Genomic DNA, 25573 nt, shown 5'->3' with positions numbered 1-25573 from the left:
GCTCATGGTGCTTACAGTTCTTATTCTTTCTATGCATTAACACTCACCCACCCGCCTTTCAAACCGAGTCCCATATGCTGCCTCATGTTAAAATGGTGCTGTAAGCCCCGATAAAGTTACAGGTAGGACAATCTTTGGCAGATCCCATACAGGCTCTAAAATTGAGAGGATGTCAGCCCCAGACAGCTGATCTTCAGAGTAGTGGAATTAATTACCTACTTCCAGCTCTGCTGAAACCATAAGGTGCTGCACCACTTTGGAGTAATTGGAAACAGAAGCAAAATCAATTGTTGCACAGGAGAAATTACATGGTGTGTATAACAGTAGTAATGCTAACGTTTATTTCACTGAATTTAATTATTCAACTTGCCCATTTACCTAGCCTCTAATCTGTAGCATCATAGATTCCATTTTGATAGTAAGATGCAGGGTTTAGGATTGGACTGCCATATGCTTCCACGTTCTCAGATTAGTTGGAGATGTCACCAGCAGTTCCCTGGAAGGAGCTGCTTGAAAGCCTTGACAGCCTCGAGCAATATGTGTCTACCTGGCTTTCTTGGAAGAAAGTGCTGTGTCTGAAGCCTGTAGATGTCAGCAATGATCTGCTGTGAAAATGTGTTTCTTGAGGCACCCTATTACTTTAATTTACTGAGGAAGCAGATCCTCTGGTATAAATGTGTAGTAAACCTCCTTCAAATTGGAGCAGTATCCACTTTCTATTCCATGTATAAAGTAAGGTAGCTCTCATTAGAGAGAGATGACTGGCAGTAGTTTAACCTGAGGTCACCATGCCTCAGGGAAGGGGAGAGATTGAGAAGGAAACTCCTTCATGGTAACCTCAGCCAGTGAGATAAGTGAACCACATGGTGGCATTACTCTGCATTGCAAACCAGTTTTCCAGCCAACTGAGCTAACCAACCCTATCAATGACATGGAGCTGCACAGGAAGTAAATACTTCTGGTGTTTTTTCTGTTCCTGCTACTACTGCTTTTGGTATGGATCTGGATGTAGCTGCTATTGGTGTACTGCACCTACTGTTCCCAACAAGGCATCCATATTAAAGCTGCATTAAGTTTTCTTATGTAGCCATGCAAGCTGAAAACATTGGAAGAGTGGGTTAATAACTTCCAAAAGTTGCAAGTCATGTTTCAAGGCAGTAAAATCCAGACGCCATATCAATTCCTGTGAGCACAAACTCTTCATGTAGGCAGGGCAGCATCTGTAAAATTTCATTATTTGGCATCCTGTCAATTTCTTTGAACAATGTGTACCTATGCTATTGTCTTACTGACCTTGGAGAATTCCATATAGCTCAGGAACCCATATGCCAATTGTTGAAAATGTTGAGTTAATTCACAGTGAATTACTTGTTTAAATTTTCAAACAACAAATCGACAGTTCAGGAGGCATTTCTGCTAAGATTGGCCAAATAACCCAAAAGAAGGATGCTAATGCCATGGCAGAGATAAAGAGCCATCACAAAGCCTACTAATTAAACATAAATAAAAACAGAAAGTGCTGGAGAACTCAGCAGGTCTGACACCATCTGTGGAGAGAGCAAAACAGAGTAAATGTTTTGAATTCTTTGGAACTGAATAAAGCTGTTTTTTGTGCTATTTACAGAGGGGGAGGAGAAGCAAGTGAAACAAATTTTAAGGGTGTCCAGATGAAAAAGACAAAGGGAGTGATAATGGTGGTAAAGGAAAGAGACTCAAAATTAGTGCAAATGAAGGCATGAAAAGGAGAAAATAGATCCATTCTGCTGAGAGAAAAGTCAATGAGACAAAAACACGTTTTGGCTGGGGAAGATTGGGAAATGTAAGAAAACTGGAGTCAGAGGTCATACTGTGAATATTTGAAGTTCAGTATTCAGTCCTAGAGGCTACAAAGGTTCCTAAGGAGAAAATATGATGTTCTTCCTCCAGCTTGCATTGAGCTTCATTGGAACACTGTAGCTGACCCAGGTTGGAAATTTTAGCAAGGAGATTTAATGAAATGTGAAACATGCCATAACACTGAAAAAGCAAATGGTTTCTCAGCTTGCTACAGCTCAGAACCTAGAACAATGCAACACAGTTCAGGCCCTTCAGCCCACAATGTTGTGCCAAGATTTATCTTAATCTAAGATCAACCTAACCTACACACCCCTCAATTTACTGCTGTCCATGTGCTTGTCCAGTAGTTGCTTAAATATCCCTTAAATGTCTCTGACTCTCTTCTCACTACTAGTTAAGCCGAAATTTATTGAAATGCACTATGTTTTGCATATACTTTTTATTTCTCTTTTATTATACCACCTGACCTTTGTTGCCACTTGTTTGCCAGGTTAACGGTTCATCAACTGTTCTTTCTTTTCACACACGTATGTGTATGTGTGTGCGTGTGTGTATATGTATGTACATGCGTGCTCATGTGGGTCACTGGTATTTTTCAAAGGCAACTGTTGTTTCTGTTGCACTGTGTTGGGCCACATTTTCCAAATGGCAACTAATTAAGTGGTCTGCGGCCCCCATCCAGCTAGTAGTGTCACTGTGAGAGGCAATGATTGCCAAGGCAGGCAGGACGTGGGGTCTATAGTAATTTTAAGAATCACAGGGCTAAGTGGTGCATTTGAGAAATCCCTCCAGGGAAATTCTGCCCACATCCCATCCTTTCTTCAGAAATCTTTTTCCTCTCCACCAAGGCAGAGAGTGGGAGTTTGCTGGTGCCCTCTTCACAGGCAGGAGACTTATTCAACACTGGGAGGATGACAGTAACACTTTAAAATGGCCCCCAATTGGTAATTTAATTCTGGAAATTAGCTGCTTTGTTACTTGGAATGAACTGGTTCAATGCCTCTGATGGCATGACTACTTCAAGGAGCCAATCTGACATGACTTCCCACAACTCATAGAAACATAGAAAATAGGTGGAGTAGGCCATTCAGCCCTTCAAGACTGCACTGCCATTCAATGTGATCATGGATGATCGTGCAATTTCAGTATCCCATTCACGTTTTCTCTCATACACCATTTCTTTCCACATCCATTCTATTGGTTCCTGTTTCCCAGCATGTCTTTCAGAGCTTGTAAACTTCAACTTTCTGTGAACACACACATCATTCATTTGCAATTGTCTCATCTCTTTTATCAATGCTGTTCATCTTTAATATTATTGGGTCTAGCAAGGTGGTGATGGTCCTGAGCCACCTCAGAATTCATATGTAGATGGACTTCTCTTTTAGCTACATCTTTTCATTTTCTTTTATTCTTAAACCATCAAAATGGTGCCAGTTTGTGGTGACAAGCTTTCCACTGTACTTTATCATATTTCATTGTAAAATACATGTGGCAATAAATCATTCATTAATATATTCTTGTCCTGAGGATCTTTGATATAAAACTTCTATGAGCAAACAGTATTTTACTATAGATGACACAGCCTGAGTATTTATAACTTTTTCCATTTAATACCAAATAATAATACTTTTAACAGATCACATAATCACAACTCTTTTTTGTGCCTAGCTTTCAACTCTCTTACACCAGGTGGCACTGCTAACTTTCTTTGAATCCACTACTCCATGCGTTTTTTCTGTATTAGCATATTTTATCAGTGTGACAGATTTTAAAGAACATAAAAACTTGTATGCATCCAAGTTTAAGTGATTGGCTATGATCTCCACACCTCGTCAATACGATGTGGAGTCTGAGGCACTCTCAATATTAAGCCTCAAACTTCAGATACGTTGAATTAGTGTTGGAAGGAACTGCAATGAACAGCAAATCACGTCACTTAGGCATTGGATGAGAAAGGAAGTCAGGGGAGGATGACAGGAAGCTGAAGTGTGAATGATTCAGAAAAGATCTAGCCTCAGAAACAGAGAGGCAACCATCTACTATTTACTAGACTGAGAAAGAGAGAGATAACAGATTCTGAGAAGGAAAAAGATAAACAGGGAAAAAAATACAAAAAGATCAAGTATTGGGCAATTTCAATCTAACCAACCCAACTATAAACTGGTGGGACTTAATCAGCACCTGTTTTATGCTTCATCCAATATTTACTCTCTCAAAATCAAGAAGGCTATTGTGATGTAGCGGCACTGTCCCTATCTATAAGCCAGGATGTGCAGGTTCAAGTCCCATCTGCTCTAGAAGTATGTTAGAACATCTCTGCACAAGTTGATGAGAAAAGCAAAAATCTCAAAATCATATCTTAAGTGTTAGTGTCATAAAACTTAAGAAGTAAAGCTTCCTGTTAATTTGACCAAATAGCTCCATGACCAATACAATAATTTCAGGCTACACTTTGGAATTGGAATACAAATTTGTTCATGGCATGGACATGTTACTGGTAACAGCAAGTCAAATCACCCTTTAGAAGATTGTTGGTGTCGATTGTTCTCCAAACTTACAACTATTTTCCTCTGTGCTAAATATTGTACAGTAATAGGGTTAATATCAGAAATATGCATGATGATGGCATAATGATGATATCAGCATTAAACGAGGTGGTAGCAAGATCAGGAAGGGAGGAGGTTCTCTGTGAATGGAATGTTTATGAGCTCCAACTGTTAATAAACAATTGTTACATAAAAAGGCCATGGACTCAAACAGCATACCTCTGGGATACCAAAAAAAATCACAAACCTGGAATATACAATAAAACATTATAGCAGTGGGAATGGCAAAAAGATTCAACAAAGCCAACAGTTGAAAAGTATCTCATGACCCCAGGATGGCAGGGCAGGGGGCATATATATGTAAATATATATGTGTGTGTGTGTGTGTAGTGGAGAGGGGTGACAAAGTAAGACTGGAAAGGTGCTGCAGACTAACCAAGACATCAAACTTGTATCAGCAGCAAACTGTTTTAAAAAAAGACCTGGAAACTGGACAGCAATAAGCAAAGACCTGAAACCCTGAGTAGTAGGGCAGACTGTAGCAAATGCAGGAACAGGTCCATTGTACAGAAGAAGCCTCAAAGCTAACCTATCATTTTCAGAAACATTCCAGGCAATCAGGAGACCAGACCTGCTTCTGAATGGCTAGATCGGTACATTGGTACAGGGAGAGGGTACAATTGGAAGTGACAATATTTCTGTTGAATAAAGAGAACTATGGAGCTATGAGGGAGGAGCTGGCCAAAGTTCAATGGTGCAATACCTTAGCAGGGATGACAGTGGAGGAACAATGGCGGATATTTCTGTGTATAATGCAGAAGTTGCAGGATCAGTTCATTCGAGTCATTGCCTTTAATAACTCCCTCCATCCCTACCCAACAGGCACTGAACACTATACCAAGCTGAAGTACCAGACTAAACAAAAATTTCCTGGAACATGCTTACACATAATCATGTAGCAACTCAAATTGTGTCACAAAGTAAACATGCAGGCTGACTATTTCATGGGGAATGATTATATCCAGTATTTTTTCCTTCCCAAAACAATTGACAAGTTCCGCATAATGCTCTTTTCTAACCTTTGAATGCCATCATGCTGTATGTTGCAGCACCTGTCGGAACCTATTTTCAGTGCTTCATTTCCTGTCTACGTCAAATGGTTCAGTTGTTTTCAACCTGACATTATGTCAACCAGGGCAGGCTTGCTGTGTCTCCCAAAGTTTACATAACTTGGTCAGGCACATTCTTTTATTTCGTGTCTGCCAATAAAAAGAGCTTGAATTTCCTGAATTCTATCGAGATTTATTATTTACCTTAAACAAGTAAAGGAAAGATACTGCAAACCTATCATATGGTTCCATTTATTGTTCTAAAACAGACTATCATTTGTTTGTCTTTTGACATTTGAGTATCAAAATGTAACTATGAAACAGCAGTGTTGCTGGCACAGTTTTAGTACATTTCTTGTGAAAGTGAAATGCATTTCTTGTTACAAAACCTTGTCTCATTATACAAAAGAAGCCAAATAAAATGTTGCAACACGATATTGCATTGAAATGGTTCTCCAGTCCAACATTCCCTGGAGACCAACTCAGATCTATAAACACATTTTAGACTTTGACATTTTGTGTAAAACAGATAAAGTAAACTCAAGGATATTCAATATTTTCTTCCTGGACCCTTTCACTTAAATATGCAACAAATTCAAGATTCCTTTGCTCCAGGCAGTTTACAGTCCACTTGTGATAAATTATTGAGTGTTTACTGAAAATAATAATGTGCAAGCACAATAAGGCACTTCTCCATTCTCAAGCTTTTTACTTCAACAAATGTTGCTAAAGTCTTGCAAGATACTTAAAGTCTAGCCCAGATTTTGAGGTCACTGCAAATAAAAGACTCAAATTAACAAAAACTCCCAAGCTTTGTATGGTTTTCTGAACTTACAATTGATTACAAGTTCTATAGAGGGAATCTGGGCAATCTGTGATAAGGGCAAGTAACTGTGACTCTCCTTAACACCCAATCAGATTGACCTGTCCTTAATAAGTTACCAAGGTTCCAAAATTTGACAACTTAGTTCTAAGAGAGTCAATTGAAGTGAAAAGTGATTTTGTTTTAAGGTTTGATGCACGGTGGCTGCTCCAGACAACACACGGTGTGGTCCACAGAGGACACAGCTTAAAAATACGGGGTAGACCATTTAGGACAGAGATGAGGAGACATTTCTTCACCCAGAGAGTGGTGGCTGTGTGGAATGCTCTGCCCGAGTGGGCAGTGGAGGCCCAGTCTCTGGATTCATTTAAGAAAGAGTTGGATAGAGCTCTCAAGGATAGTGGAATCAAGGGTTATGGAGATAAGGCAGGAACAGGATACTGATTAAGGATGATCAGCCATGATCATATTGAATGGTGGTGCAGGCTCAAAGGGCAGAATGGCCGACTCCTGCACCTACTGTCTATTACTTTCTGCTGGTGCATTTTTACAAACAATGTACTAACAAGGAAGGGCCAGTGGTGAGGTTGCAGCTTCCAATGAACAGTTACTGTAGGCGGTCAACTCATATTAGTGCTCATTATAACTTAGTTATTGAAAGGGCACGGGTAAATAGATGAAAGCAAAGACGAGGTGAAAGCATGGATTCACTTTTTATTAATTTTTATAGACTGGTTGAGAAGTATATTCCTGAAAGGTTGAAGGCAGAACTGATTTACAACCAGATCATAGTTTGGGCTGCAGGTGCGATCTTGTTAGACGTTTTGTAGACGAAGGACATTTTAACTCTTGAGAAATCACTTTAAATTGTGAGGCAAACAATCTCAGGAAACAGATTCAAGTTTTTGCTCCAGAGGAAAACAATAATGAACAATTCAGATTGTAGGTAACAGGGAGATAGTGCATAAAAACCTCAGCTTTTCAAAATGGAAACAAACATACTGACCACAGTTTCAAAATGTATGGTGGGGACAAGCCAAAAAATGTGAAGAATTTCCAGCAGGGAAGCAGATTATCATCACTGTGGAAAAGTAAGTCTTTTTAAAGCAGCCTTGTTCGTTGTTTTAAAATGAAGCCAACCAGAAGAACAGAGGGGGAAATCCTTAAAACAATGCTATATTCAAGAAGTGAAAACCACAAGGTCAGATCAAATCTTTCCTAGGAGAAATAAACAATACTGAGAACAAGAATTGGAGTTTTAAACTGGAAGTAGTTAGACATCCCCATAGACTTTTAGGGTGTCAGTTTTATTGAGTCACCTGAAATGAATTGCACAAATTAAATTGCAACTAAGGTTTTTTACAAATACATTAAGGACAAAAGGGTAACTTGGGAGAGAATAGGGTCCCCCAAAGCTCAGCATGGCGAACTTTGTGTGGAGCTGCAGGAGATGGGAGAGATACTAAACAAGCATCTTGAATTAGCCTTTACTGTGGAGAAGTCCATGGAACATATAGAATGGTGGGAAATAGATGGTGGCATCATGAAAAATCTCCATATTACAGAGAATCAAGTGCTGGATGTCTTGAAATGATGGATACATCCCCAGGACCTCATCAGGTGCATCCTAGAACTCTGTGGGAAGCTAGGGAAGTGATTTCTGGGCCCCTTGCTGAGATATTAGTATCATCTATAGTCACAGGTGAGGTGCCGGAAGATTGGAGGTTGGCTAATGTGGTGTCACTATTTAAGAAATGTGGTAAGGATAAGCCAAGGAACTATAGACCAGTGAGCCTGACGGTGGTGGGCAAGTTGTTGGAGGGAATCCTGAGGGACAGGATTTACATGTATTTGGAAAGGCAAGGACCGATTAGAGATAGTCAACATGGCTTTGTGCATTGGAAATCATGTCTCACGAACTTGGTAGAGTTTTTTGAAGAAGTAACAAAGAGGATTGAGGAGGGCCGAGTGGTGGATGTGACCAATATGCACTTCAGTAAGGTGTTTGTGGGATATAGGTAAAGCAGTGTTACTTCTGCAATCATAATTGTTTATGCAAGGTAAATGAACTCACACCAGGCCGGATGAGTTCAGAGATTAACAGCTGGGTTTAGATTAGAAACAGATGTAAACAGGGGAGGAGCAATGGGAGGAGGGAAGCGAAACGAAATACATAAATATTGTGTACTCGTTAAATTCAGTGTGTGTGTGTGTGTGTGACTGCCTTGTGGACAGTGGACACCACACCCCTCTTGCAAGAGCGTAATAAACGATACTACTGATTCAGATCTTGTCTCGGACTGAAATTATTGAAGTGAGTGAGCTTCGTTTCTCACAGTATTCGACAAGGTTCCCTTTAGGAGACTGGTCAGCAAGGTTAGATGTCATGGAATACAGGGAGAACTAGCCATTTGGATACAGAACTGGCTCAAAGGTAGAAGACAGAGGGTGGTGGTGAAGGGTTGTTTTTCAGACTGAAGGCCTGTGACCAGTGGAGTGCTACAAGGATCGGTCCACTACTTTTCATCAGTTATATAAATGATTTGGATGTGAACGTTGAAGGCGCAGTTCGTAAGTTTGCAGATGACACCAAAACTGGAGGTGTAGTAGACAGCAAAGAAGGTTATCTCAGATTACAACGGAATCTTGATCAGATGAGCCAATGGGCAGTGGCAGATAGAGTTTAATTTAGCCAGTGGCAGATAGAGTTTAATTTAGAGAAATGTGAGGTGCTGCATTTTGGGAAAGCAAATATTAGCAGGACTTATACACTTAATGGTAAAGTCCTAGGGAGTGTTGCTGAACAAAGAGACCTTGGAGTGCCGGTTCATATTTCCTTGAAAATAAAGTAGCAGATGGATAGGATAGTGAAGAAGGCATTTGGTATGCTTTCCTTTATAGTCAGAGTATTGAGTACAGGAGTTGGGAGGTCGTGTTGCGGCTGTACAGGACATTGGATAGGCCACTGTTGGAATATTGCATGCAATTCTGGTCTCCTTCCTATCGGAAAGATGTTGTGAAACTTGAAAGGGTTCAGAAAAGATTTACAAGGATGTTGCCAGGGTTGCAGGATTTGAGCTATGGGGAGAGGCTGAATAAGCTGGGGCTGTTTTCCCTGGGCTATTGGAGGCTGAGGGGTGACCTTATAGACGTTTATAAAATCATGAGGGACATGGATAGGATAAATAGACAAAGTCTTTTTCCCTGGAGTGGGGGAGTCCAGAACTCGAGGGCATAGGTTTAGGATGAGAGGGAAAGGTCTAAAAGAGACCTAAGGGACACCGTGTTCATGCAGAGGGTGGTACATGTATGGAATGAGCTGCCAGAGGAAGTGGTGGAGGCTGGTACAATTGCAACATTTAAGAGGCATTTGGATGGGTATATGAATAGGAAGGGTTTAGCGGGATATGGGCCAAGTGCTGGCAAATGGGACTAGATTAGGTTGGGATATCTAGCTGGCATGGACGAGTTGGACCGAAGGGTCTGTTTCCGTGCTGCACATCTCTATGACTCAATGACTCTATTACCTGCCAAATTACAAGAACTTGGAGAAAAACATAAAGGCCAGCAAGCAGGCAAGATCAAATATAAAGACCAAGAACTCCTTGAAGCTCTCTGTCATACAGAATCAAAAATGTTCTCTATAAGATAGAAATACACATTCAAAACTGAGACTGATGTGTAAGATTGATGAGATTGCTGACGCAATGAATGAATTTTGAATTGAATCCCCCAAAATCGTTTTCAGGATGGGAGCAATTAGAGACCAAATATTTATGCCATTCTCAAACTTAAAGGTGAAATAGAAAAGTTGCAATAACAAAGCCTTATCTAATCACGTACCAGGCCATCAAAATGGTGATCAGGAATTGATACGGTTCCAAAATCAAACATTCTTTGAGAATCTGGGTGGATTTGACTCAGTTAAACAAAGCAATGCAATATGAGATCTACCCAATAGTTTCAGTGGATGAAAGCCCAGTAAAACTCTCCAAGACCACCCTGTTTAGCAAACAGATGGTAACAGTTCATTTAGACAACCACCCCAGATGAAAAACCCAGATTGCTGACAACATTTATAATGCCATTATTTTAATAGATGAATCTTTAGGATTGTGTTTGTTCCAAAGATTTGTCAGAGAACAATGTCCAACAATCAGAAGGCATTGATGGTGAAATGGGCCTCGTAGGTGACACACCGATAAATGCATCCACAAAGCAGGAACACAACCAAAGAATTAGAACACCCTTGAGAGTCCGACATGAATGCAGGTCATTCCATGAAAACTGAGAGTTTGCCAAACCTAATATATAATCTCTTTGACACATCATTCAAGCCACTAGATTAATAGTTGATCAATGAAAAAAAAAGTCAACCCATAAGAGAGTTTCAATTATCTCAGAGCATCACAGAACTTCAACATTCCTGAGTATGGTAAATCAAGTGGCTAAATTCTGATCAAATTTGGCAGAAGTCAACAAGTTCTTCAGGCAGACTTTACGACAGGGTAAAAAATGATGCTGGATTATAGACCAGCAAAATGCTTTTGAAAGGAGATGATCCATGTTTTGCAACTATAATAATGACAGATATGTTATCTACAGGACAGGTGGAATACTCTCTTTCAACTTTCAAGAAGATGGCAATTCATTATTCCTCCAGGTTGAGTGAAGATATTCTGGCATCAGATAGCAGTCTCAAGACACTTGAAGATTGGCTTAGAAAGGCTGTTGGAGAAATCATCAGATTGGGTCTTAATGCTGTTAGTCAGTTTGGGAATTCTCAGAAAACTGGAAGGTGGTGCCATTTGATGGTAATCTGATGTTTTGACTTGGCCAAATACACAGAAGTGAAACCTTTACAAACTAGGAGTAACAGTGGGTTGTTTCCGATAAGGATGAAAATCCTGTAGAAAGTGGGCTTTACAAGTTTATGTGCACTTTTTGATATTATTCATCACTTTATATTAATAAGGTTAATAAGATAATTTTTGAAGATTAGAATATAATTACCTACTAATTAATGTTTAACGCATCTTATTTTTAGTTTGGTTGTTAGAATAAAAGTCTTGAAAATTTAAATCATCTTGAAGTTACTTTCGGCTTGTCACTGAAAATTTTTAAAAAATTGTATGAAGTTATTGGTTTTAACAGGGATCACAATACCAACTAACACTCCTGGATTCCCTTTACTTTAGCTTTATAAGGCTTGTTGATGTCACATATGGTCAAATGCTGCCTCCATGTCAACGGTTGCAACGATGTCAGTGGTGGCAACTCTCATCTCACCTCATCTCATCTCTTTTGTGCATATTTGGGCTCAGACTAAATACATTTTGGAGTGGAGTAGAATGATGAAATTCAAACTTCGCACTGGTAAGTAGATTATTGCTCAGTAAGTTGCTTGACAGTACCATTGATCACACCTTCCATCACTTCACAAACATTGAAAGTGGACTTATTGGGGTTAACTGACCAGAATGAATTTGTCCTGCTTTTCTGTGCACTGAACTTCCAACATCTCGACTAGATGCCAGTGTTATAACTGTACAGGAATAGCTTGGCTGGAGACATAGCTAGTTCTGGAACATAAATCTTCATCATACTGGACAGATGTTGTTCGATTCCATCATCTTTGTTATATCCAGTACACTCAGTTTTCTGATACACGGAGTGAATTCAATTGGTTCAAGATAGGTTTCTGTAATCATGAGAATCTCATGATTTTGTGGGCGGCACGGTGGCACAGTGGTTAGCACTGCTGCCTCACAGCGCCAGAGACCCGGGTTCAATTCCCGCCTCAGGCGACTGTGTGGAGTTTGCACGTTCTCCCCGTGTCTGCGTGTGTTTCCTCCGGGTGCTCCGGTTTTCTCCCACAGTCCAAAGATGTGCAGGTCAGGTGAATTGGCCATGCTGAATTGCCCGTAGCGTTGGGTAAGGGGTGGATGTGTGGGTGTGGGTGGGTTGCGCTTCGGTGGGTCGGTGTGGACTTGTTGGGCCGAAGGGCCTGTTTCCACACTGTAATGTAATGTAATCTAATCTAATCATGAGAAGGCGGAGATCATTAATTTGTTTGGCAATTGTAACTGAAGGTAGTTGTGACTGTTTCAAATTGTCCTTTGCACATATATGCTGGGATATTTATGGAATTATTATTAATTGTTCATGACCATTCATAACTAAAGAAGTACTGCTGAGTTTTGATCTGATCCATTGCTTGTGGGATAGTTTAGGTTACAGTGTACTGTTGCTGCTCTTCAGCATGTATGTATTGTAGCTTTGCTTGATTTCAGTTTAGATACAACCGGTAGCAGCTTCTGGCATGCTCTTCTATATTCCTCACTGAAATGGGATAGATTTTCTGACTTGAGGATAATGGTAAAGTGAAGAATCTGCTGGAGATGGCTGATCATGTTGGAATTCAATTCTGTGGATCATCCATAGTGCCTTATTGATTCCCAGTTTTGAGCTGCTAGATCTGTTGTGAGTCGAAACCATTTGGCACAGATAGTGCCACACAAAAACATAGAGGGATTTTTTCAATATTGCTCATTGGTCATTCCAACCAAAGGATATTTTGCATTGTGATAGATGGATTGATTAGGACAAGGTGAAGAAAGTTCCCTCATGGTTTTCTTACCAGCTGCTGCAGACTGAGTCTTGTCAGTATGGGTGCTACCAAAAAATTCATATTTTTTGACATTGATATTCCCACACAGATTACACTCTATAAAAACACAGAAAATATGAGCAGCAGCAAACCATGTGGCCCTTTAAGCCTGCTCCAGCAATTCAACAAGATCATAGCTGATACTCTAAATTAACAACATCTCTCCACAATTACTCTATTTCCTGCTCTTTCTCCATACCCTTGACACGTTTAGCCTCCAATGTCGATCTGGTTATTTCTTAAATAGATTGTGATTTGGTCTTTGCAGCCTTCTGTAGTGGAGAATTCCACAGGTTCACTTCCCTTTAAGCAAAGGGATTCTTCCTCATCTCAGTTTGAATGGCTCACTGCATATCCCCAGACTGTGACCCTGAACATTTCTACTTTCAATGCTTCCTCCAGATGGAGGAAGGACATTTGTTCATCAGCCAATGGAGCTGATGGAGGACAATCAGTGGTAATCACAAGAGGCTTCCTTGTTTGGAATCAACTTTCAGGCCAGGCATAGTCACTCCCTCCCAACTGTATACTATTGAATCAATGCAACCTGGTTGATCTGTCTTGTCAGTGAGACAGGACATAACCAGAGGCGATTATTAAGAGTCTAGATTGAGACTATGAACCTTGTAAATATGACTATGTGCCCTCTAAGCTGCACAATCTCTCAGATGCTCCCCACATGGTGTTCTGATGTCAGTCTGAGTATTGCAAACCAGTTTTGAAAGCTGCTGCTGCACATGGATCTGGGATGTCTGCGCAGCTCAGTAAACTAGTAGAGGGAACATTGAGTATGACTCTATGTGTTGTTTGACTAGTCTATATTTTGGCATAAATCCCCAGACACAAGTGAGAAGGGGTTGTGGGGTTGACAGGCAAATGTGTCTTCAGCCTAGGTCAATGCAAGTTGGTCCATACAGTTTTATATTATTTTAGTTTTTTTATATCACCTTGATACAAAGCAGGAGCTTCCTGGGCCATGTCAGAAGACAAATAAAAGTCAATCACATTCCTGTAGATTGAGTGTCACATAGAGGCCAGACCCACATTTTCACAAATACGTTTGAATTAAAAAACACTTTCATTCCAAATTTCTAACAACATATTGTTAGGACAAGTATAAAACATAATTCAGGTCATACTTCAGTAAGGATTTTAAAAATTAAACAACTTGATTGTCAAGGTTACACAAGTTATTGTATTGCATGAAATGATCTCATCTAACGATTGATTCAGACACTATCCCACTTATTAAGATCAGAACACCATCAGAATATTGCTCCAATAACCTTATGTTGAGCCATTTAAGTCTTGATCTAGCACACTATATTGGAAGAATTTAATTCTATTCTTCCAGACAGAACGTGATTTTTTTTTGTCAACATTTACCCTTTCGAAAACATCTAATTTAACATCATGGGAGGCTATTTCTAAATTCAGTGCACTTTCCTTAAAAGAATAAACTGAAATAACCAGATTGCAAGAATGGTGTGATTATTTAAAATTGAAAAATTCTTTTTAAAATTTAGTAGCCAGTTACGAATTCTACACAGCAAAACATAATGTATTAGTTTCTGCAAACTAATTAAAATATACAAAAACTTAATCAAATAATATTTTTCCTCATAAAAATGTAAATTACTTTCTTTCAAGGCAATTCAAACAAGAAAAAAAAAACCCAATAAAAGATGTCACGTAATGCTTTTGTGATGAAATGTCACTATCAGAAAAAATATGTATACTTTGGTACAGAATTTCACACACTACAGTGCTCCTCACAAAACAATGCCATTCAGTCCTACTTGGAAAAAGATGTCAAATAAGTTTCACCCAGCTTACCTAACTGTATTTTCATGTCTAGAAGTATTTTGAATTGTTGGGCCTCTGGATTTTCAGGTTCATAAATGAGAACTAAATATAGAATGTCAAAGAAAGAACAAAATGCAATTAATCTCAATTACCTTAATCAAATGTTCAACAGCAAAAGTCATTGTAAATATATTAATGATGCAAAACCTTCTGTTTCAAACTTCAATGCATCATTAAGTAGTGTTTTCAAGTTTCTATTTTCTTTTCCAGCATATAGTTAAAAAAAAACTTAAATGGCATCTGACCTATCATTGGTGTCATGCTGCCACTTTGCTTTTGCTGTTGGAATTTTTCACTTTTTTTTGGTATTTGCAGAAGACCACCCAATAGCAACCATAAAAAAGGGAGAAGAATCCTTCCACATTGGGATTAAAAAACGTACTGCAAAGTTTTAGGATTTGAAGATTCTGCATCCTGCTGCCGTTCTCAAACTGTATTTTAATTAATCTAATTTTGTATGCTGCTAATTATAGAGTCATAGTGATGTATAGCAGGAAGCAGACCCTTCGGTCCAAGTCGTTCATGCCGAACAGATATCCCAACCCAATCTAGTCCCAGCTGCCAGCACCTGGCTCATATCCCTCCAAGCCCTTCCTATTCATATACCCATCCAGATGCCTTTCAAATATTGCAATTGTAGTAGCCTCCACCAATTCCTCTGGCAGCTCATTCCATACATGTACCACACTCTGTGTGAAAACGTTGTCCCTTAGACCTTTCCCTCTCACCCTAAACCTATGCCCTCAAGTTCTGGACTCCCCCACCCCAGGGAAAATACCTTGTCTATTTATCCTATCCATGTCCCTCATGATTTTAGTGACAAACATTTTAGGTGTTTTGAATTCCAAAGTAAAAAAAAAACAGAAATTTGGAGAGACTTGATGATCAATCTAAAATCCTACAGTTAAACTATGGGGCTGGGGTAAATTACTTAGATTTAAAGATTTGTATTTCTGGGTAATTCAAGCTAAAACACACTAACACAATGGTGAATGAAGTTCAAGTCATTTTTAAATTGCAAACTCTCATACAGAAGTTTAAAAGGAAGCAATTCAAAGGATGGGCCTGGTCTCGTCTGAAAACACTCCAAATGGTTGTATCATGCTACACCACCTGTCCATCATGGAGAAATTTGCAAAGGACAACACTTTTGACCACAAAGGCCATCAGGCAGTGATCAACAGGTAATGTCCTTAAAATGTTATGGGAAAAGGAGAATTTTGACCCTGTCAGGTGGTACTCTGAGCAGACTGTCAAAACTATTTGGCAAAGTGCCTCATCACTAGAACAGTCCAACAAGCACCAAATCGTAGCTTGGTTGGTGATGAGAAAGGCACTACCAATCAGATCCCTGATTTACCCCCAGTCTCTCTGTGCTATTTCATGCTGCCCTCAAAGCGGCAACAAGGGAGAAAGGACTGTCACACATCTCCTTTTGTAATGTCTCTGTGGTGCACACTGAGACAAACATTGACTGCACTTGGAAGACCATCAATTCGATGAAAGATGCTGTTTGATCTGCCTGAAACTTATTGGTCTTCCTGTGTAAAGAGTTGTCCTCAATCATGAGTGCAGACTGGCACAATCCAAAGTCCAGAAATGCAATCAATGAGGTAGCCTCAAGTCCTTCACTGGGCAGGGAATTCCACTGATTCACAACCTTTGGGTGAAGAAGTTCCTCTTCGGCTCAATCCTAAATCTGCTCCCCCTTATTTTGAGGCTTTGCCCCCTAGTTCTAGTTTCAACTGCCAGATGAAATAATCTCCCTGCTTCTATCTTAACTATTCTCTTCATAATTTTATGTTTCTAAGATCCTGCTCATTCTTCTAAATTCCAATGAGTATAATTCCAGTCTACTCAATCTCTCCTCATAAGCCAATCCTCCCAACTCCAGCATCAACCCAGTGAACCTCCTCTGCACCCCCCTCAATGCCAGTACATCTGTTCACAAGTAAGGAGACTAAAACTGTACATATTACTCCAGGCGCAGCATAACCTCGCTGTTTTTACATTTCATCCCTTTAGCAATAAAGGACAATACTCCATTTCCCTTAACAACCAACTGCACCTGCCAACCAACATTTTGTAATTTCTGTACAAGCACACCCAAGTCCCTCTGCACAGCAGCCTGCTGCAGTTTTTCACCATTTAAATAATAGCCCATTTTGCTGTTATTCCTACCAAAATGAATGACCTCACATTTATCAACATTGTATTCCATCTGCCAGACCCTTGTCCACTCACTTCTCATATCTATATCCCTCTGCAGACTTTCAGTGTCCTCTGCACACTTTGCTCTACCACTCCACACTGTAGAGAATCTAATCTAATCTAATATAATATAATCATTTTTTGTCATCTGCGAACTTTGATACACGACACATGGTCCCCATCTCTATATCGTCTATGTAAAGTATAAATAGTCCCAACATTGATCCCTGTGGCACACAATTAGCTACTGACTGCCAACCATTTATCCCCACTGTTTGCTTTCTATTGGTTAACCAATCCTCTATCCATGCTAATACCCATAACGCTGTGCTTATTTAATCTTATGCAGTATCCATTGTGTGGCATCTTGTTGAATGCCTTCTGGAAATCCAGATAGACTATATCCACTGGTTCCACAGTTGTCCACAGTGCTCATAACATTCTCAAAAGAATTTCAGTAAATTGGTTAAGCTTGCCCTGCCTGTCATGAACTCTTGTTGCATCTGACCGATAGGACAATTCCTATCCAGGTGTCTTGCTATTTCTTCCTTGATTATAGATTCAAACATTTTCTTGTAATAAAGACCTCCCCATACTCAATGACATGGCTTGTTGCTTGGGTGTAGAGAATGTCTGTCCAAATCAGATAGGCATTAGGATGTGTATGGTTTTAGCACCACCCTAAACTTTAAAATTTCCAGCACATGCCCACAAACTGGGTGTGGTGTACTGTGGAGAAGGGAAATACTGTGAGTACACCAGTGAGCCTCAATATCATATTGTAATATCTACTAGTGAATGTCTCCAGTAGGGAACGGATGAATATAATGAATGCTCCAGCTGAGCACTTTCTCAAAGAATTGCATCCCAAGAGGAAGCAAATCCTAAAACTGCTGGAACATTGAAGGAAGAAGAGGAGAGAGGCCCAGGCAGCAATGTAGCAGTAAATCAAACAGGAGATCAAAAACTGGGAGGGGATATGAAAATGAAATTGGATGATGCACAGTCGTGGCAAAGAATTTGGAATTGGGGTGTTAAGGTGAACACTCATTCTTGGATTAGATTTGCTTTTCAAATACTGGTGGTGTTGCAGTTGAAAATCTAGGTTGAACGCTATTGAACACGAAGCTCACTGCCAGCATAAACACTGACATGCCCCAGAAAAACTATCCAGAAGTTGCAAGCAGATAAACAGGGGTTTCCAGGGAAATAAGTGTTGTCCCTTTATTAGAAATGGCTGTCCCTTTATTAGAAATGGCAAGTAGGAATAGACCAGAGACATTATTGGAAAGAATTCTAAGGAACTGAATATAGTTACACTTGGAGGTATGTGGGATTAATCAGTATGCATTTTTAAAGCGAAGGTTATGTTCAACAAATTTGGTTGAATTGTTTGAGAACACAACCAAGAGTGTTGACGAGCGTAATACATTTGATTTGGTCTCCATAGACTTTAACAATGTTTTGATAAGATTCCTCATGGCAAACTGCTCAAGAAAATAAGATTCCATGGGATCCAAGGCAAAATGATATGTCAGGAAGCAGACGATGAAGGTAGTAGGATGTTTCTATGACTGAAAGTCTGTTTCCATTGGGGTTCTGCAGGGCTTAGTGCTAATGCCCGTACAGTTTGTGGTGTACATTAATGATCTGGACTTAACTAGAGAAGGTGCCATCAAATGACATAAAAATCAATGGTATGGTACATCATGAGGAAGATGAGGTGGGCAGAACAGTGGCAAATGAAATTGAACCCAGAAAAGTGTGAGGTAGGGCAGGGCAGGTCCATAAGATTAGCTTAGCAAAGAAAACAAGAAGTTTATGCTGGAACTGTATAAAACACTGGTTAGGCCACAACTTGAGTACCCCGCACAGTTCTGTTTACTACATTGTAAGAAGGACGTGACTGCACTAGAGAGGTGCAGTGAAGGTTTGCTTCCCAGGCTAAGGGTCTGAGCTTTCAGGAAATATTGTATGGACTTGGGTGGTTTCCTTGTAGCAGCGAAAGTTGAGAAGAGACCAGTAGAGGTGCATGCAATAATAGGCAGAATAGACAGGGTGGATGGGAAAGTACTTTTTTCATTTGTAGAAGGGTCAATAACCAGGGGGCACAGATTTGACTTAAGAGGTAGAAGGCCAAGAAGAAAGTTGAGGAGCATTGTTTTCACCTAGAAGATGGCAAGAATCTAGAACGCACTGCCTGAAAGGATGGTTAAGTCAGAAACTCTGGTAACATTTCAGCAGTATAAAGATACTTGTGTTGCCGTAGCAAGATTAGGAAATGGGATTAATGTCATCAGATAATTGATGACTGGGATTGATATGATGGGTTGAATGGCCTCTAGGCGCTGTAAGCATTTTTAAGTCTATATACGATATAGAGACATTGGAATTTGAGAATCTTACCAGCCAACCGGCTATCAGAATTTGGAGCAAGGAGTGAGAACCACCAATGATCATGACTTCCTATGGCACAGCCAAGAGCCAAAAGCAGGGAGTTGTTGTGCTCATTAGCTAAAGAAATTGATTAAGACAACGAGATAGATACATGGATACAGGCATAAAGCAGGCTGGGAGGTTGGTGTAGGGTAACCTTTAGTTGAGCTGTTAAGGGTTAAAAGAAAGCATATTAAAAGTAAGCTTACTTCAGAAATGCACAGATGTGGAGATGACAGTCATTTACCTACACCATAAAAAACCATGATAACTAATGTAAAACTAGAAACTTGCTAATGTTACAGAGAGATGCTTGCTGTAAGTGAGAATCTGTTTGCATTTTCAAGGGATATGGTTGATGGACATGGGCACAGGAGTAGTATGATTAACTTTACAATGGAAAATATTTATTTTAACTAAGGACTCATCCAGCTTTTTAATGAGACATCAATACTGTAATTGTCTTGTAGTCTTTATGGTCACATGACAAATGGTATCTGGCAAATGGTCTCTGTTTAGAATTCAAATCTTCTCAATGTCGTGAGTTGCTTAAAATACTACAACAGTCTTGACAGCTCTTCACAAGCACACATTCATGTATTGATTGACAATATTCGTGATCAATCATTCTCTCCCTCGTAACCACTAGATCAGATACATCCATGCAAATGCAATTTTGAAATGAATTGGGGAAAGAACTGAATGAAATACAGAGCATGAATGAAAAGGAACAGATCACTGTGGAACAGGACAGGAACGAAGTTGCTATTCAGAGGGCCAACATGCTTGCTGTCTTGCTTGATAAAGGTTTGTTAGACTCACTTTTATTGCATTGCAAAACTATAAGAGACTATGCCATCCAATGTGCAGCAGATGGCAACTCAGTAAAAGAGCTGAAAATGTGTTGCTGGAAAAGCGCAGCAGGTCAGGCAGCATCCAGGGAACAGGAGAATCGACGTTTCGGGCATAAGCCCTTCTTCAGGAATGCCCGAAACATCGATTCTCCTGTTCCCTGGATGCTGCCTGACCTGCTGCGCTTTTCCAGCAACACATTTTCAGCTCTGATCTCCAGCATCTGCAGACCTCACTTTCTCCCCAACTCAGTAAAAGAGTCTACTAGTCACATACGTGCTTCCTTTTGTGATGGTTCTGCAAGACTGCAGTCCACCATGGAGTATGTGACAATTTCAAGAACATCTGCCTTAAAGTCTTCATTGTTAGATGCCCTAAGGGTAAAGATACTACTCCACAGATGCATATTCTGTTGCCATAGACACTTGAGGTTATTTGTTTTGATCTCTATATAATTTGGAATTTGTCACAGAGACAGATTAATGCACGGAGACTGCTGTTTTTGATCAGAGACTGTAGTGAGGGGATGTTATGTGCAGCCCCTCATAATTTTGAATACTTTTATCAAATTACCTGCCAACCTTCACTTCTCCAAAGAAAACAATGTCAACCTCTCCAATCCAGCCTTATAACCAAAGTTCTTCATTCTTGTGATTATTTTTCTGCAGTCTCTTTAATGCCTTCACGTTTTCCTAAAACATGGGACACCTTAACACAAATTTACTGGTCACATATTGAAGAATGGTAACAAATGCTTGGATTCTTTATAATGAACAGAGTTACTTTTCCAACCTACAACCTTCTGGACTCAATATCTATGTTCAACAATGTTAGGGCTTGAGACACTTTCTCCCAAGTTCTTACCCCAATCCCCACACACCAGGCCTTCTTATCACATGGTCTGCTAATACCCACAACCCATTGTCAGCCATTAATTGCCCTCATTAATAACTATTCATTCTCCCAGACTGATAGTTATCCATTCCTTTGTCTTTCCAATTCTTCTCTGTCTCTGGGTTGTATCTACAATTACCATTTACTCCTTACCCTCTTCCCACCTTTTGCATAAAAACCAACATTTTCCTACCTATCATCAACTCTAAGTAAGGGTCACTGTGCCCAAAATGGTAAATCTGATTTCTCTCCCTAGATCTGCCAGACCTGCTGAGTTTTTCCAGCATTTCTGTTTTCATCTCTACACAGAAATGCTATTGTGGCATCAACACTGCTCCAAATGGTATGTTGCATCTTGTTAAGCATTACTTCCTGAACTCATGATGTATTTTATGTATTCAGTGTTATGCTAATCAAAAAACTGCACGACATAAGATAATATAATAATGTCCAGAACTAAATGCAATACTCCTGCTGAGGCTGAAACAATGTTCTACACAAGTTTAACGTAATCTCCTTGCTTTTCTACTCTAAACTCTATGTACGCTATCCACATTTAACATTTTTATACTTAGGATCATAGAGATATATAGCACAGAAACAGACCCTTCGGTCCAACCCGCCCATGCCGAACAGATATCCCAACCCAATCCAGTCCCACCTGCCAGCACTCGGCCCATATCCCTCCAAACCCTTCCTATTCATATACCCATCCAAATGCCTTTTAAATGTTGCAATGTATGAGCCTCCACCACTTCCTCTGGCAGCTCATTCCACACACGCACCACCCTCTGTGTGAAAAAGCTGCCCCTTAGGTCTCTTTTATATTATTCCCCTTTCACCCTAAACCTATGCTCTCCAGTTCTGGACTCCTCCAGCCAGGGAAAAGACCTTGTCTATTTACCCTATCCATGCCCCTCATAATTTTGTAAACCTCTATAAGGTCACCCCTCAGCCTCCGACACTGCAGGGAAAATAGCCTTAGCCTATTCAACCTCTCTCTATAACTCAAATCCTGCCAACGTCCTTGTAACTCTTTTCTGAACCCTTTCAAGTTTCACAACATCCTTCCAGTAGGAAGGAGACCAGAATTGCATGCACTATTCCAAAAGTGGACTAACCCAAGGCCTGTAACAGCCGCAACATGGCCTCCCAACTCCTGTACTCAATACTCTGACCAATAAAGGAAAGCATACCAAACGCCTTCTTCACTATCCTATCTACCTGCGACTCCACTTTCAAGGAGCTATGAACCTACAATCCAAGGTCTCTTTGTTCAGCAACACTCCCTAGGACCTTACCATTAAGTGTATAAGTCCTGCTAAGATTTGCTTTCCCAAAATGCAGCACTTCGCATTTATCTAAATTCAACTCCATCTGGCACTCCTCAACCCATTGAGCTCATCTGATCAAGATCCCGTTGTAATCTGAGGTAACCTTCTTCGCTGTCCACTACACCCTCAGGTTTGGTGTCATCTGCAAACTTACTAACTATACCTCTTCAGCTCACATCCAAATCATTTATATAAATGTCGAAAAGTAGGGTACCTTTGAGCCAGTTCTGTATCCAAATGGCTAGTTCTCCCTGTATTCCATGAGATCTAACCTTGCTAACCACTCTCCCATGGGGAACCTTGTCGAACACCTTACTGAAGTCCATATGGATCACCGCGCTGCCCTCATCAATCCTGTTTGTTACTTCTTCAAAAAACTCAATCAAGTTTTTCAGACATAAATTTCCAAGCACAAAGTTACGTTGACTATCCCTAATCAATCGTTGCCTTTCCAAACACATGTAGACGTTGGATTCCCTCCAACAACTTGCCCACCACTGACCTCAGGCTCACCAGTCTATAGTTCCCTGGCTTATCCTTACCATCTTTCTTCAATAGTGGCACAACATTAGCCAACCTCCAGTCTTCCGCAATCTCGTCTGTGACTGTCGATGATACAAATATCTAGCTTCCCACAGTGTTCTAGGGCGGCACGGTGGCACAGTGGTTAGCACTGCTGCCTCACTGTGCCAGAGACCCGGGTTCAATTCCCGGATCAGGCGACTGACTGTGTGGAGTTTGCACATTCTCCCCGTGTCTGCGTGGGTTTCCTCCGGGTGCTCCGGTTTCCTCCCACAGTCCAAAGATGTGCACGTTAGGTGAATTGGCCATGCTAAATTGCCCGTAGTGTTAGGCAAGGGGTAAATGTAGGGGTATGGGTGGGTTGCGAGTCGGTGTGGACTTGTTGGGCCGAAGGGCCTGTTTCCACACTGTAATGTAATGTAATGTAACCTGATCAGGTCCTGGGGATTTGTCCACTTTTAGGCATTTCAAGACATCCAGCATTTCCTCCTTTGTAATATGGACATTTTTCAAGATGTCACCATCTATTTCTCTACATTCTAGATCATCCATGCCTTTTTCCACAGTAAACACTGATGCAAAATACTCATTTAGTATCTCCCCATTTCCTGCGGCTCCACACAAAGACCGCCTTGCTGATCTTTGAGGGACCCTATTCTCTCCCTAGTTATCCTTTTGTCCTTAATGTATTTGTAAAAACCCTTTTCTAGTCTAAACATGGAAATTTCCCATGAATCTGATTGGGTAGGATCATGCAGGAAAATCCTGCCTCCCCATTTTCTCACAGAAATAACGTAGGAACCAGAACTAATTTGCATAGAAGTGGATTTTTCCATTTACCTAATTTACAATCTTTCAGTGGGATTCCCAACTTAGGTTGAAACACAGCAGTTTTATATTGTGGACTCATGTTTATGACTAACCATTGAAATCCATTTAATAAAGAGCTATTGGAACAAGTAAAGAGATAAGAAGTAACTTCAGTTCTAAAGATGGGGAAAAATAGTATGCTGCTTTCCAATATAAATTTTACATGGTAGCCCTATTTTTTTTACTTTAGCATGAATGTGCCCATGAATGGTACAGGAAAAATGACAAGTCTGACCTTACTTTTTGATTTAGATCCCACGCTCTTACAAAAACAGACTTCCTGTATGTGAGAAACACGTAAAATAACCTAGAGATTATAAAACTGGATCAACAATTTAAAGAACATGAGTTTAAAAGATGCCCAGACAATGAGTGAAACTCAATGAGGTTAGGTCTTGTCTTAATCATACATGTTCTTATTCAAAGTGGATCAGGCTTGAGTTCAAAAACTCTAATCCCGTAATCATGGTTTAACTTCTTATAATTTAAGTTGTGTTTGCTGACACCAGCATATGGTGTACTTTGCACCACTTTAAAGTGCATGTTCTGTTTCCATACGAAAGGTTTCAGGGGGTGTGGCCTGGATTGGGGGAAATCATGACTTAGGAAGAGAGGGTAAGTGGGACTGGAGTGGGAGAAGTGGTGGCAATTAGATCCCAGCACGAGGGAGAAAGAAATTGGAAGAAGCTAAGGTGGAGGGGAAGAGTTTGGCACCCGGAAAAGGGGGAGAGAGGGATAGGAAAATTGTCTCAATTGAAGCATTTGATTGACTCCTAATGCAAACAGCAATTAGCAATGGACAATAAATAGTGTCTTGCAAGTATCACTCTCATTCCAAATACAAATATTGAAAATGGTTTTAAGGCTAGCTGATTTCCCATTGACAGATAGTGGACAGAATTTCTCCTTCTAGGTGTTGCGAGAGTAATGACAAGACGTGACAAAATAGAGTGAGAATGAAAAAGTCAGATTCTTGAAGTCAAAGAAGAATTTTTTTCAGTTTTTTACTCAAACCGTAAATCATGATTTCAGAATCTTGTCATTTAGTGACAACTACCTTATTTCCTTGCACATGCTTTAATTAAAGCCCCAACTGACCCTGTTTATGTACTGTTTCTAACTCTAAAGAGCAGACGATGAGGAAGGCAGAGAGGAGACAGGTGCAAGAGACCCCGGGAGAAGTACCTGTCAGGAACAAGTTGAAGCTTTCGGAAACAGTAGAGACTGATGACACTGCCAGTTCGCAAGGCGGCCAGGTCTGTCAATCAAAAGTTGGCGCAGAGGCAGAGCAGAAGAGTCGGACATCGCACAGAGCCGTGGTAACTGGGGACTCCATCGTGAGAGGAACTGACCGGGGTTTTTGTGGCAGCAGACGGGATTTAAGGATGGTTGCCTTCCTGGTGCCAGGGTGAAAGACATCGCGGACAGAGTGCAGGAAATCCTCAAGGACGAGGGTGAAGAGCAAGAGGTGGTGGTACATGTCGGCACAAATGATGTCGGGAAGAAGACGAGGAACAAACTACAGAGGGACTTCGGAGAACTGGGAAGAAGGCTGAAAAGCAGGATGTCCAAGGTGGTTATCTCCGGTTTGCTTCCAGTTC

At 40.4% G+C, this 25573-nt stretch overlaps 1 protein-coding gene across 4 annotated transcripts in view; it reads right to left on the bottom strand.

Annotated features, from left to right (window-relative positions):
• Positions 1-25573, bottom strand: part of erich2 (glutamate-rich 2) — a 251326-nt gene that overhangs the window by 23836 nt on the left and 201917 nt on the right. For all 4 annotated transcript variants that reach the window (XM_043693703.1, XM_043693704.1, XM_043693705.1 and 1 more), the window contains one exon: positions 14824-14895. In XM_043693703.1, coding sequence (XP_043549638.1) covers positions 14824-14895 — 72 coding nt within the window. The remainder of the gene's footprint in view (positions 1-14823; positions 14896-25573) is intronic.

The sequence above is a fragment of the Chiloscyllium plagiosum genome, chromosome 7 (assembly GCF_004010195.1).
Source record: "Chiloscyllium plagiosum isolate BGI_BamShark_2017 chromosome 7, ASM401019v2, whole genome shotgun sequence".
Taxonomy (NCBI): domain Eukaryota; kingdom Metazoa; phylum Chordata; class Chondrichthyes; order Orectolobiformes; family Hemiscylliidae; genus Chiloscyllium; species Chiloscyllium plagiosum.
Note: the sequence above shows the minus strand (reverse complement) of the source record. Positions and strands in the feature narration are given on the sequence as shown.